The sequence below is a fragment of the Pyxicephalus adspersus genome, chromosome 3 (genome assembly GCF_032062135.1).
Source record: "Pyxicephalus adspersus chromosome 3, UCB_Pads_2.0, whole genome shotgun sequence".
In the NCBI taxonomy this organism is placed as follows: domain Eukaryota; kingdom Metazoa; phylum Chordata; class Amphibia; order Anura; family Pyxicephalidae; genus Pyxicephalus; species Pyxicephalus adspersus.
In genome coordinates this window covers 59529804-59545695 of record NC_092860.1, presented here as the reverse complement: position 1 = coordinate 59545695, position 15892 = coordinate 59529804, and the positions used below count along the sequence as shown (strand labels likewise).

General features: G+C 37.9%; 1 protein-coding gene across 1 annotated transcript in view; it reads right to left on the bottom strand.

Annotated features, from left to right (window-relative positions):
• The window catches only part of DOT1L (DOT1 like histone lysine methyltransferase), a 111797-nt gene that overhangs the window by 8251 nt on the left and 87654 nt on the right, over positions 1-15892 (bottom strand). The window contains exons 23-27 of the mRNA XM_072404861.1: positions 11598-11715; positions 9546-10072; positions 7602-7807; positions 5771-5841; positions 5023-5667 (exon numbers count right to left, since the gene is read on the bottom strand). Of these exons, the coding sequence (XP_072260962.1) occupies positions 5023-5667; positions 5771-5841; positions 7602-7807; positions 9546-10072; positions 11598-11715 (1567 nt within the window). The remainder of the gene's footprint in view (positions 1-5022; positions 5668-5770; positions 5842-7601; positions 7808-9545; positions 10073-11597; positions 11716-15892) is intronic.

The window sequence follows — 15892 nt, the reverse complement described above, 5'->3', positions numbered from 1 at the left end:
TGCTTCCCACACCTCTGCTGGCCCTCCCCCTGGGCCATTGCCCACCCACTTTTTTCTTCCCTGGTTTATCATCTTGATTGAAAAACACTGTTTTTTGTATTATTGAACTGTGACCAAAGTGTAGTTTCTGCACTATATGTCTAGGAAGGAATGTGGAAGTTTCTATAATAAGTATCATATTGGCAGAATAAAGCCATAAGGGAACTGATAAAATGCACTATTATGCAATATTGTCAATATTTGTACTATTTGGTCAACGTTCTAGAAGTTTATTTTTTATATACATTGGGTTTTTCCATTATATTTATTTGTATTTTGTTATTATAGGGGAACAAAAACAAAGAAGACCCCCTCCATATTTTTAAAGGGCTTGTCACAATGTGAATAGCAGTTATGTGGTTTTGCTGGGTTGCCATTCTTTGTTATTGGCTCCTGCAAACAAACCTTTGAAATGTGGTACTGTGGGAAAATGAGAGCTTGTATGGATGATTGAGATCTGCATGCTTCCTGTGTATGGGAAATGTGCGCTACACCTCCACTTCATTTTATTTATGCAAATTCCCCAAGAAGGTCCAACGTATGTACAGTGGAGGTGAATCAAAGGTAAGAAATGCACTAAGATGGCTTTTCAGAGCAAGCCAAAAGCTGGTGGTCAGTGGAAGATCACTCCTTTGCGCTGGTGGTCAGCAAATTCAAAAGTAACCCCAAGCTGAGAATAACTCTCGTAGATTGTTGATTCAGGGAATATCCATTTCCTTGGTGTTAACTAATAGTGTTAGCTATTTTTGGTATGGGGATAGATTTGTATTGGGTGTTCGTAATTTTTTTTATTTTGTGAATTTGTAGAATCCAAGTCTTGCACACCCAAAAAGAAGTACAGCAAAAACAGATAGTGGAAGATCATTTCAGGAGGCCTGGACAGAGACATTTGGAGTGAGTGAACTCAATAGTAAAACGTTATGTATTCTGTGTAATGAAAGTGTTGTATGTCACACATCAAGTGTCAGAGGGCACTTTGACCTCAACCACATAATTGTTGTCAAACTTGGTGAAATTAAAAGAAAAAAAGTTTTTTGAAGGGAAATTGAGGAAATATTCACAGTATCTTAGTTTTAGCAACTAACGATTTCCTAAACAAGGATAAAATTATTCAACACATCTGAGATGCGACGTAGCAGAAATACTGTTAAAGGTCGAGTCCAGAGCATAGCAAGTAATGTTAGTCAGCAGCTCACCACTAACTTACAAAAAGCATGTGCTTGGATGAAGGCAGATATATAAATATTCATGCAAGAGTAGAAGTATTTATGCTGTAGGTTAGTGTTCCCCAATCTTTTGCAGGTCACGGACTACTAAATGCACGTACTCCAGACCACTGATGCGTGGGGAGCCGTGTGTCACTCAAAGGGGAAGAAACCTGAATTTAGACACAACCCGCCCACCACCCTGAACCTGCGATGCATACAGGAGACACGGTCCACGTCTCAGGCCGGTGCGACCGCCCCCCTCCCCCCAAGGGCATCGTCCAGAGCCACAGACCACAGGTTGGTGACTTCTGCTGTAGACCACCCCTTTGACCTCATGACTCAGACCTGGGATGGGAGAGTGTGCAGGAGACATGGTCTGCTGCTCTAGCCACACACAAAGGATAGATATCTACAATGGTATAATGAAGGCTTTTTTTGTCAAAAGACCTAAGACCAGAAAAAGTGGTTTCAATTACTAGTAATGGGGCACCTTCTATGATGGGGGGCAACATCTAGTTTCATACAGTTGTGAAATTTGACAATGTCACAAAAATGTGAATTACATCATGGCTGGTGTTCTGCATTTGACACATTCAAGCACTTTTTGAGGAGGTTTAGGCAAAGTATAATTGTTCTCTTATGTACAGCAATGTCTGCCGGCTGAGCAGAGGACATTTCTTGGAGAGATTTGTAGCCTGCTTAGATGAAATTAGGTTGCCTAAAAAATGAAAAAGGAATATACACAGCTCACTGATATGGCCTGGCTTACTAACCTTTTTTTTTTTTTTTTTTTTTTTTTTACTTTACAGATTTTACACTACATTTCAATGTACTGAACAAACAACTACAAGATCTAGGGAAAACAGCAGAAAGGATGTTTTGTGATATCAAATAATTTTAGAGAAAACTGCAGGTTTTTTTAAAGAGACCTTGACAGCGGGCTGCTGAAAAATTTTCCAAATGTAAAACTGCATTTAGAAAATTCCACAACATGGAAAAAATTAAAGTCAATGAAAGCACTTGGGATTGCTTTCCTTACTTTGGGTTATTTTATGCTCGTGAGATGCTGCTTTCAGCTTTCAATTATATCAAATCTGACGCCAGAAACAGACAGATGACCCAAGTGCTGCATGGGTTGCTCTTAAACTTACAAAGTATGTTCCAAGGTTAGACTAATTATCTGCATGCATACAACAGCAAAAATCACATTAGTTTTCAAAAAGCTCTGTTATTGTGTTTTTCTTTTAGGCCAAAAGATGTTAATGTAGGAGTTGTTTTTTCTCAGCTAAAACCTCAGTATTCAGGTTAAATTGCCATATTGACACTATGATAAATTAGTGGGTTTTGTGTTGCAGTTTGGGCACTTGGTCTCTAAAAGGTTTGCCATCACTGCTATAAGTTATTGTCAAAAGGATGGGGGACACCAGATCCAAAAATGCAGACGAGTTATCAAAGCATCCGGGGCTTCCAAACCAACTCAGCAGGGCCACAGGGTTAAAGCCTCCGTGCGACGGTGCACTGATGCAGTCATTCATGCAAAAGAAGTGCCCATCAAGTATTGAGTGTGTACATGAACATATTTTTCTATAGGCCAATATTTTGTCATTACCTGTAGGCCATAATCAGCAAAATGGAATTAAACGCTTGAAATATATCACTCTGTGTGCAATCACTATTATAATATAAATTTCACATTTTGAATTCAACTACCGAAATAATTTACCTTTTCAATGATATTCTAAATTATTGAGAATCACATTTTTAATTCTGTTAAGTCTTATAATGTAGATAACCATGAACCACAGTACATCTAGGATCTAGATAAGTAAGCTCAGTCTTTTGTACAGCAGTTATGGAATACATCTTGCTCGCTAGGTACCCTCAGGGTTGTGACTAAGCTATACCAAAGGAAACTACCTCTAGGAACAGGTGGATTTTCACCCATTCTACCTTCCTTCCTGTTGCATCTCTAGGACAGAAAGTGAAATTTCATCAATAGTACACAGACCGCAAAAAAATAACCGTGCCGATTTTAACTTTTCCTTAGTTTAATCAAAACTAAAAAAAAAAAAAGTTTTGCCTATACGTACACATACATCACCTGTCAGACTTTATTTACAACCCTTTTCTATTTCCCAAAATCAAACTGCAGACTCATTACACTGCTGGTAGGAATAGCGAAATCTTTAAAATGTATTTGTGTTGGCTTTATATTGAATATGTTACCCCTAGTCAGACTTGTTTAGAAAGTATACTTTTCTCCTGTCCCCAGTTGCATACTTACCAAGTTCCTCTGCAGACATAGCCCACCACAATTTTTACATTCATCTGATCCTCTGCACAATAAAATCCCCTTACCCTGTGCTTACCCTGAAAGACAGTATGGTAAACATACACAAACATGTTACCCTGATTTTATACCACTGTTCCCAGTGGATAGAGACCATCACATATTTTTTTTTTTTTTTTTCTTGCTAAACATTCTCAAACATATATTCGCACAGGGTTGACAATCACAATGCACAAAGGTTGTTTTGACCATTTGTTAGTTTGTTCCACCTTAAAGAAAATCTCCAATGGATAACCAAAGAGGAATGGCCCAGCCTGTGATTACATATCGTGTGTCTGTGGGAGGAAGAGAAGAGAAGGAGGGAAAGCCAGGCTTTTGAAGGGCAACCAGAGTTAAATTTAAAAACACGAAGTTTGATTGTTCCAACAACATAATTTAAAAGATTAAGAGCTGTGTCTCTATAAATGAATCGTAGGCCAACATATAACCACAAGTTTCGCAAAAAAAAAAAAAAAAGCAATATCGTTTAGTATCATACTAGGTTAGCGATGGCGGTAAGGTGTCCCACCCGACACGTTTCGCCCGTACCGGGCTACCTCAGGGGTAAGGGGAGACTTATTATTGCTGGGGCTTTTTACCGCAATAAGAGCCTCGTGATACCGAATTGCTACTTGTAAGGGATTTGATAGTGGGACTGATATCTATTTGGACGTACTGCTGGTGTTTCCAGATGTCCGAGTAGAGTGAACGGTGTGATAGAAGCTTGAAATATTTATTCCAGGGTCTTCATATGCACAATGGTTATGACATCTCTTTCTTAGTTGAAGTAAATGACACTGATCCAGAAGGGGAAGATAAAGTGTTGCCTGGCTTTCCCTCCCTCCTCTTCTTTTCTTCCTCCCACAGATACACGATATGTTTTGACCATTTCTTATCTCCGAATGTTTTGTCACAGATGATTTAGTTTCTATATTAGGGAAGTGTGAAAAAATGCAAAGTGCAATAACCCATAACAACCAATTTCTAACCACTATAGTTAAATGATAGGGAAGAATGGCTTTGGTTGCAACACATTACTGAAGTTTGAAGTCATTGCACTTTACATGTCACCACATGCCACCCCTTTGCTCCATGGGATCACATGGATTAAATACAAAATAAATAGGCTGGAGGCAGAGAGGTAACATGGAAAAACAAAGCTAAACAAGTTAACAGTCATTAAACTGTTGTGTAGTTTTACAGGGGTGTGTAAATCACAGGAATGTGAGAATAGAGCTACAAATCATTTGGCCATTAAAATAGGTGTATAAATTATAACTATACATTTAGCTGTCTGTTTGAAGTTCTTTGAATAGGACTATCAATGTGCAACAACATTCAAATCTAGCAACCCATCAAATACACAGTTCACTTTTTTCAGAAGCAGTGTTTACAATACATATCTACTATATATTGCTGCTTAGCTGGGAGGTCTGGTTCACTCACCTCCTACTGTTCCACCGGTCACTCCAGGCGATGTGAAACTGGCCATGCCATGTGAATTAGCTAGACGGCCAACTGGGCCAGTCAATTGTACAGGCATGGAGCTGAAGAGAGACTGCAGTACTGTGTTGCTGGCCATTGAGGTTAGGCCACCCTGCAGTGTAAGCTGGGAGCCGGTTGTAAGGTTGCTCAAGAGTTGGTGGTGTGTTTGCAGAGGTGTTGAGCCAGGGCCCTTCCCATTCAGTAGGACCCCTGTTCCCTGTGACATGAATAAGTTGCTCCCTGCTCTTCCCTCCCCATCCCTTTCCCGACTGCGAGGACCTTTGGAGCGTTCAACTCTGGAGCTTTGACCCCTCTCCTCTCTCTTTCCACCATCAGATGCCAACTTTTTACTCAGGAACAGGTTTCCCTCAGGTGCTTTGCCAAGGTCTGATCGGCTGTGTTCGCCAAGACTGCTAGCTGACCCTGGACTCATACCCCCAGAAACTCGACGAGCCCCATCAACAGATGTGTATTGGGTACTGCAGCGTGGGGATGAGGCAGGGCTGTCAGGGGTGCGGCTGGGAGCTGCATCAGAGATCGGGGAGAAGGTAGATTTCCATTTGCCTACACTCTCGCAAGAGGATTTTCTGCTTGGGTACGGTAGACCTAAAGTGGTGGAGGGGAAAGCAAGGATCAATACCAGGAGGAAAATGGACAGTAAAAGAAGGACCACCAGTGTTGAAAATGACAGGAAAATTTTCAGACTTACCTCTTTCTCCTTCACTTCTTTGTGGTGAATCTTTGCTCTCAAAACATAAACTAGAACTCTTCCTTTCTGCCCTGTTAGGAAAAAAAAAAGGAACAAATTTTAGGGGGAGTCAATATCATGCACTAATAAATTACACTGCCCCATGCACATACAAATGTGCTTGTTTAACATGCACATTTTTATTTAATGTTTATGCATTTTTATTTACAATTAGACAAAAAAATAGATAGCAATAAAAAGAATCTGTCACCAGCATCATTTTAGTGTCATTTTTCATTAGACTACTTTGTGCAGCATATAATTCCCCTGCATGTAAACCAGAACATCACTTGGATCTTAAGACAAAGCACTTCAACACATCAAGGGTCTATTCATGATATCAGTCTGCATTGGGAAACTCCTTGAAGAAATAAAATGCGGTCTGGACAAAGGAGCAGCATGGACTTGGTTTTAGTATTGTTTTTGCAGTGCACCAACTTGACTAAAGTCAGACAATTAAGCTACGTACACACTTCCAATTATTATCGTTTGTAAACGAACGTCGAACGATCCTGCACGATATCTGCGAACGATCGTATAGCATCGATCCTGTACATACAGATAACGACACAATCGTTCAAAGATATTGTACACACATATATTTATATACATACACACACACACACACACACACACACACACACACACATACATACATACACATACACTCACATACACAATACAGCCTGTATCGATCAAATGTTCGTTCATCGCGCATGCTCAGAACATGCACGATCACTGAACGACCGTACACACGATAGACGGTCAACGATCGTCGTCCAATCCGATCCGCCGGTCCGATCTGCGAACGATCGTATAGCATCGATCCTGTACATACAGATAACGACACGATCGTTCAAAGATATTGTACACACGTATATATATATATATATATATACACACACACACACACACACACACACATACATACACTCACATACACTCACATACACAATACAGCCTGTATCGATCAAATGTTTGTTCATCGCGCATGCTCAGAACATGCACGATCACTGAACGACCGTACACACGATAGATGGTCAACGATCGTCGTCCAATCCGATCCGCCGGTCCGGTCATTCATTTCCAACGACTATCCTCGTTCGTCGGCGCCGTTGGTTACTTTTTTTACAAACGATTTTTGGCCAATCGGTTGTTCGTCGTTCATTTCCAACGATAAAAATTGGACGTGTGTACGCAGCTTTACATTTCAAAAATGCCAGCACATTTCCACAGAAACACCAAAAAGGATTATATATTACATCCTTAACACTGCAAGGTTTTATTAATATTTGTAAAAAAGGGGAAGTTGCATGGAGTTGTCAACATTATGTTACAAAGTGACAATTAACATAACTTTTTATTTTGTTTTGTGGCTGGCTCATTGTGACACTGCAAATTAGATAGGTCCTTGAAACCACAGAAATGAAACAATTTGTTGCTGTGTCTAACAATGTTTAAAAAGTAAAAAGATGAAAAATCCAGAAAGCCAAAAACTTAAAAATTTGAGGGAGTATGTAGCTGCTCACAAAACAATGCTCCCTTTTTGCAAGAAGGAGAAACCTCACAGCACAGCTGTTCAATTGTCAATTGTCAAGGATATAAAAGATAAAACTGCACAAAGTTATTAGCTGGGAATACACGTGTGTTGGGGAACTGCACCAGACATAAGTGCCACACACATTTGCCATTTTCACAGTTTTAATGTGGAATATTAAATAACACTTCTGTAAGGCTGTCCATTGACTGTGAATACAAAACAAGGTAAAGAAAAACTTGTAAGCTATATTACCTTGTACTGTGGACCTCCTCATCTGATTCCATCTCATCCTCTGTTGTAAGCGGTGAGTAGTGAACCCCATTAGTTGAGGCTAGGGGTTTCTCTTTTTTTAAGACTGGGGGTAATTCATGATCCTGGTATGGGGCAGGAGAACTTTTCAGCGAGTTTTCTGGAGATGAAATTGCAGTGATTTCCAAAGGTTGATTAATGTTGTTTACCTGGAAAATAATGAACATTTAATTACTAAATTTAATACTAACATTTCTATCAAACAAAAATTATTGTCCATAAACCCTAATTATTTTAATATGTGCCTATTGGTCATTTGTTCTAGATTTTATCCAGTAATCACTCTATTCTAAAATACTCTACTGACAAAAATAATGTTGCTACTTCTACAGACGGGCCATAACGCATTAACACTATTTAACTTGCGTCTCTTGCAAAAACAGATGGAAGGAACATTTTGGTCTCAACCTTTTGGAGGATTTCTGAGATGCAGTATTACCTGCAATCCCAAAAATCACTCACATATCTACTTGTCTACTTATCTCTTTATTTTGTAGAGCATACCAAGACCCAGCGGATCCAACACATTTGTTGTAGAGATGTCCAAAAGCTTTCTGGGAGGTTCATTTCTCTCCGGATTTATATGTCAAAAAGCAGTACAATGTTTTTCATAAAAAATAATATTTCAGTACAAATAAATAGTATGAGTAAAATAAAATTTTAAACACAAAATCACGTCAAATAATAAATTAAATAAAATTAAAAAAATAATTGTAATATTAAACGTGGACATAACTTTGTGTTTAAAACTTTATTATACTCATACGAATAAAATATTCTGTAAAATAAATTTTTTATGAAAGCCAATGCACTGCTTTTACACATAAATTCAGTGTATTGCATTCAACATAGTTCCTTTGTATTGAATGCAATACAAAATTTGAAATTCCTGTCGCGGCCCTAACAGGGGCTTTACGCGCCAACGTCACCAGGAACTCACGGGGAACGTCAATGCACTGGCCGGGGGACAGATCTTATGAAGACGCGGCCCGAGCATCGCAGGAGTCTGGAGTACGCCAATGGGTCTAGCTAAGCCTTTTTTTTTTCACCTTAACTACCCCGAGTAGTTTGTTTATTTTGTCACACTCGGGGTTACTGCTAGGGAGGTGAATGGGGACTATAAGGTTTTGATACCTCAGATCTATGTTCTGGGATTTCTTTTGCTCCAGGTATACATGCCCCAACTATCAGACTTTTTTTTCTATTGTTTTAAATAAATTGTCTAGAAATAGTCATCTGCAAATCTGCAATCTTTCTCAAACATAGCATAATACAAGGGGAAAGAGTTTCATCACAGTAAGAACATTTTAAGTAAGGAAAAACCGGCAAGTAACAGAATAATTCAGTACTCAGGTTATCATGAACTTCTCAATCTTAATTAAAACAATAATACCCTGGAAAATTAGGGATTATCAAGAAAAGCCAGAAACAGTATATCTACATGGTAATTTAACTGAACTAGAAGAACTATCTGTGCTCCTAGGAAGTAAAGATTGCTGTTGTTGCAATAAAATAGTGAGCATTCGTTTCTCCTTCCCCCTAAACTGTATAATTATTGGACACAAAAATACTAGTCTTCTAACTCTTATGACCAGTATGAATTGGTTAACTTGACAAAATTGTTAATCAAACATTAATTGTAGGTTCAGCCACAACTTTTTGTGTTTTAGAATAATGAAAGTATAAATCCTCCATCAGAGATTTAGCCCTTTCCCCTACTCTACCAAGGAAAAAAACTGCTTGCAATTTACCCTCATGCCCAGTCCAGTAAAACCATTTTTGACAGGACTTTAAATGATAATCCGGCTAAAATATATAGCTTTATTCCACACCCTAAATGCAAATAATCAATAATTTATGTTAAAATAGGTTAAACCGTTATGTTACCATTGAGTTGATGCTCACTGGAGATCCTGAAGTATAGCCACTTAGGCCAAGAGATGATGGAAGAGATCTGCGTTTAGGAGAAACTACCAGGCTATAGTTTCCTGCAGAGGACCTCTTGCGTCGGTTCCCTTTTCTTCTGCCTTCCTGTCCCGGGCCACTCTCCAAGCGAATAGTAGCTGTCAACGGACTATGCTTACTAGATGGAGACCTCCCTGATGAGTTTCCACCACTAGTAATAGTGAAAATAATTCGTCTTTTGGCCTCTACTTCTGCATCGCTGGTATACAAGTCTCCATCACCTGTGGTCTTACTTTGATCTGGAAATCCATGGGGACTATCAGATGTAGGGTAGTGAGAAGGTGAGTGCTGGGAGGACTGCTGGTGATGTGAGGGAGTGGAGCTTCTTGACCCACCAGAGTTTGAAAGAGTGCCTGAATTAGAAGAGTCATCCATGCAGTCAGTCTCTGATCCATGACTGTTCAAAACTGGTCCATTCAGAGAGCTTGACCAGGTTGGGTAAAAGAAACCTAAAGCCAATAAAGAAAATGGTTTAGTTTTGTATTAAAAAAAGATCCAGTCACTAGTTTACTTATTTGTTTAAATGACAAACAATAGTTTCTGAAGCAGGGTATTCATGTCCACAGCTCAACAGTGTGTAAACAAAAACTGCTAACAAGTGAAGGAAGCAGCAGAGTTATAACCGCTGGAGTACTTCTTAGGCAATTCATGTTCCCAGAAATGTAAAGTTTTTTTAGAATGTATTTCCCTATGTCCAGCACATTACACTGCAGCACTTTCTATGTAAAACAGATAGGAAGACAGTAAAACAATTTATGCTTACAAAGTATTTCAAATTTCAGTCATGTGTAGATCAAATGTGTAGTCTGCATGACATATAATAACCTAAAAATAGAAACAAGCATTACAGTGCAATCTGATTGTCATACATTCTATGACAATCACATTACAGCAGAAAAAAAAAAAAACACTTACCTTGTTCCCGCAGCTCCTCCGGAGAAGTCTTTACTCTTCTGTCTTCACCTGGTGATGTCAGTACATGCTTCGGGGTGGGCGGGAGGCGGAAAATTCTAATAATTTTGAATTGGATTCAATACAAAAAAGCTGTATTGAGTCCAATACAAAGAAATCTATATATCATATATATTTAATTATATTTTACTTTTTGCATTGAAATATGGAGAGAATTAGAATTCTCAGCGTTTGCATTCCTCGGCGATTCCTGATGTCGTTGGTGCGTACGCCCGACGACAGGGGTCTAGGCGGGAAATTCAGATATTTTGTATTGGATTCAATACAAAGCCCTGGATTCAATACAAAATATATTTATGTGATATTATCTATAGGAATGTGAAGTTGGACTCTTAAAATTTACCACACTAGGGAGGTGTTTTAGAAAAATATAGTACTATACAGTATACAGAATTATTGTATTTTCAGTATTTTTGGTTTATTTACGCATTCTTGTTTAAGCTAATTTTTGTGTTTTTTATTTAACTTAATTATTAAATGTAACTATTTTTTTCATGGTTGTGTGTTTCAAACTTTATTATATTCAGGATATCTACTAGACCCTTGTTTGGACATATTTCGGTAAGTTACAGGTCTACAATATAAAATTTTTTTTTTATGAAAAACAGTGTACCACTTTTGGTACAGAAATCAGTGAAACGACCAGGAGGTTAAAGAAAATTAACTAGTAAAAAATAAACAGTATTCTTATATAACCCCTAATTCTTCACTAGTTCATTCCTCCCCACCTCCCTAACTCATTAATTCCTTGTTTTTTTGTTTTTTTTTCTGTCTATTAAAATCAGGGTAAGTACATATTCACATTTTATAAATGTGAGGGCCTAAAGTGAACCTGTAACTGTGCTTTTTTTTTTTAAACCATTATTGGAAAAACACCTCAAGATATCCACTACTACTAGAAAAATATGGGATAGGGAGAGCCTCTAAAATAATAAATTATTACTTTTTTTCAGATATCCAGATTTAAAAAAAAAATAATTTGCCAGCAGTGGTGAAACTTACCTGAGGTAGCCAGTGGCTTTGAGACAGCAGCATAACTGAAGCTGCTTGAAGTAGCACCATACTGATTCTCCATACTGGAGCTATCTCTGCTATTACAACCTGGACTGGGACTGTTTCTCTAAAAACAAAGAAAAAACGAATCATACTAGAGGCTCAAAAGAGTTAATTTGGATACAATGAATAATGGGCAAGTTAACACAACACAACACACACACACTACTAGGCTTAAAAAATCCTAAATAAATCTTTATTGTATCATTAAAAATGTTTTGCTTTTGGTTTTGTTTCAGACCTACCGTAGACTAGAGTACTCTTGGATTTTTAAGGTTGATTTATACACTTTACAGCCTGTAAAAAGCCAGGTTAAAAGCCTGAGTGCATCCCGTTTAGGCTGAAACTTATGATGGTAATGCTTCTTTTATCAGATGGCAGGTTACAAACTGGACAAAATCAAGAATCAAAGTAGGTAGTGTCTGATCTTTGGTTGCATAGTCCACTGGTTGTCTTTTGCAGTGTTTTAAATGTTTATGTGCATAATACACACATTAAGTGAATTTTCATACAGGTTACTGGACCTTACTTTCTACCTCTTTAAATTTTTATTACAAAATGCCAGAAAATATTCTAAAATGATTTTAAAAAGCAACAATTTTTGTAAGCAATTATGTTTCACAAGCTGAGAATGGGGTACATGTGCCCTTTTGGTTTGGAAACCATCAACACAATAGCAATCTCAAATACATCATTCATGGAAACGAAGCAATAACTCCAAACGGAGGTCCTGAAAAAGCTTGATAGAGATCTGCTAACATATGCAGCAGCACAGAAATATTGGAGGTTAAGAGATGATTATCACCCTCTGATAAACAGGTATCCAAGAATGATAATCTTAAAATCTCTATAAAGCTTTATAGACACAACCACTTGAGAAAGTTGTCCAACGTAAGACCTGTCTGAGGATTTGGAAACCCAGAATATGTTGGAGGATCCAGCTCTTTTCTTTTTTTAGAATGAATGAGGTAGAGGAAAAAAAAGGAACTGTCTTTTCCTTGCAAATGAAGGAGGACTTGGTTGTCAGTCCTCTAGGCTTTTCTGCTGAGTCAAATAGGTGCTCTTTACCCTGTTAAAACTAATGGTGGTAGGCTTCACATTTGGCATTTCACATGACTTGCAGAAGTCTTTTGCTGTTCTGCAACCTTTTGTAACTCTTTTTTACACAATTTTTCTTTATTAAAGGATATATTGAAATACAATACAGTAGTAGAATGCACAGATACATACTTACATCCATTTTTATATTTAAATAAATTGGAAATACAAAACATGCCTTTCAGGCACTAAAGGAAAAAAAGGAAGAAAGAAGTTATGAGAAAAGAAGGGAACTAAGAAAAACAGAAGGTAAATACAGGGTATGGGGTAACCCCCTAATGTCAGTCTACGGAACCAAACCTTTAGTAACCAATTATCATTAACCGTTAACGAATAGAACAATATCCCCGAATGTCTATGGATATATATCAATAGTACATTTAAAGTGAAGAGACCACACTTCCCATTTTCTAAAAAATACATTAAACCTGTTGAAGGCGATCGGAAAGATTTTTTCAAATGAACATTGTACAATATTAACATCATGCACAACCGCTGATAAATTAGGTACCTCACTACTCCTCCATTTTCTAACTAGTCCCATTTTGGCACTTAGCAGTATATGGACAGTTACTGCTCTCATACTCACAGGAATAGCATCCCTGTTAAAATGTAAAATAGCTATATTCAGAGTTGCACTTACGGTACTTCCCACTATTTCAGATAACAACAAAAATCTGGTTCCAAAATGATCTTACCGATTTGAATTGCCACAGAATATGTAGCAGCATGCCCACATCACCATACCCACGCTCGCAAAATGAATCAAACTTACTGGAGTTAAATACCATTTGAATAACCACTCTCTGAAATAAATCCCAGTCGTCCGCACATTTTGAATTCGAATATGTTACCTGTAATGAGTCTATCCACTCTTGATCTTGTAGCTGTATAATAAAGTCTTTTGCCCACTTGTGCATCGGTAATGTTTTCTAAAATTCTAAGTTGGAGCTGTACAAGGAGTATAATTTGGTAATCCCCTTTATCCCCATACCTGGCTTAATAAGATAGCGTGCAGATCTATTTTGTAAAGACAATGCCTTATCCGCACGTATGTAAAAAATTCTCTAGCAAGTAAGTTAAAAACCTTCTGAAGAGCTTGAAAGGATTCTATATCTGGAATAAATGCTTCTATAATTCTCAAATCTGGAGTAAGTAACATAGTCGTGTATAGCTTAGAGACACACATGGGGTAATTGCTCCAAATCTGTAAGGTTGCCTGAAAAGTAGGATAGTGGCTATTTGGTATTGGCAGTCCCAGTTTTATCGCTAATAAAAGCCTTTGAGGGTTTGCACCCTTGTAAAAGCATGCATCCCAAATCAACCCTCAACTTTTGGGCATCATTGTTCCATCAATATAGTACTTGTGATGTAATAGCCGCAGCATAATAGTGAGAGATATTAGGAAGGCCCATTTTTATGTCTAAATTTAATAATGAAATTGGCCTATACTGTCTCGAGGTTGTAGGATCCTTTCCTTCCTTGGGTAGCGTGATTATAATCGCTTGAAGCGTCTGTTTTGGAAACTCCCCTTTATTATACACAGCAACAAGATGAGGAGATTAAATGGTATGAAATTGTTTGTAACACTCATTTGGAAAACCATCTGTCCCTGGAGATTTATGATTAGGAAGAGAGCGAATGACCTTTCAATTTCAGCTACTGAAAAAGGTTTAGATAACACTTACAGCTGGTCATCCGTATTATGTGGCAGAGAAATTGAATTCAAGAAAGAAGCAATGGACGCATCAGTTGGTTGAGATAATCCCACCTCCTCCAAGTTATACAAGCTTCTATAATAGTTGCAGAAAGCTTCTGCTATTCCATGAGGAAAAAAAGTGCATTTTTTGGTAATTGGGTCAATTATAGAAAAAATATTATATTTCCCTTTCCATAGTTAAATCTTCCTGGCCAAGTAACACCCCTGGTTTATTACCCCAAGAGTATTAGCTCCCAGCTTTTTAATATAAACATCATACTTATACAATAATAACGATCCCAGGTGTTGTCTATCGCATAATAATGAAGCGATCACTTGAGGAGAAGGTGACTTCTTATTCTGATCCTCTTGCTTACTAATAGACTTTAACAACTCATTTATCTGATGCAACCACTGCTTCCTATTATAAGCACACATTTTGATAAATACGCCCCTCATATATGCCTTTTGGGCGTTCCACAACAGAAAAGGATCTTTACAATCTACATTATTTACAAAAAAATACATCTCTTGAGCTTGATCAAATGTTTCCCGGTCCTTCGTATGTGCCAAAACATATGTATTAAGCCTCCATAACCTGTCCGGGGCCTGCTCTCCCCAAGACACCACAATTGGTTCGTTCCAATCTTCGATGATCTAATTTGCAGTAGAGACCATAAGTTCATCAGGAAAAAGTCAATTCGGGAGTGAGACCGGTGTATATGAGAAAAATAAGTAAAGTCCCGCTCAGACCCGTGCTGGCACCTCCAAATATCATACTGTTCAAACTCTAAGAGCTTATGTAAGTCCATAGACACCCTTTTAGCTTTAGAATTAGAATCAAATGGCTGGTAAGGGACCACACTGAAATCTACACCAATCAGTATTGCCCCTTGTTTAATCTTGATTGAAAATTTTAGTAGCTTCCTAAGGAATGAGTGCTGCCTATAATTAGGTGGATAAACATTCACCAAAGAAAAGAGAATATTATTCAATTTGCATATCAGAAGAACATAACGTCCTTCATCTGCGATATGTTCAACGTATTGAAACTGTATGTTATCCTTAACCGCTATCAGAGCTCCACATTTTTTTCTTCGGAACACTTGCATAGTAGGTATGAGAAAAAGACTTTAATTTCCATTTGGCTGCTTTCGTACGATGAAGATGTGTTTCTTGAACAAACACTATTTCGCCATTGAGGCGTTGAATTTCTTTACTGAGAAGCGCTCTCTTAAACAGGCTTTTCAAGCCTCTCACATTCAATGAGACAATGCGGGTCATTTAACACATGAAATGAAGCTGTGAAAATCGTATACGTATAGACTGTTGGGAAAATTTCGAACGATAATTGGTTGAAACAGGACATGCCGATGATTCCAAAATTTGTACTGTAGACACATCTGTTACAGAGCAACGAATTAAGTAGACTGACCAAGCAAACCTA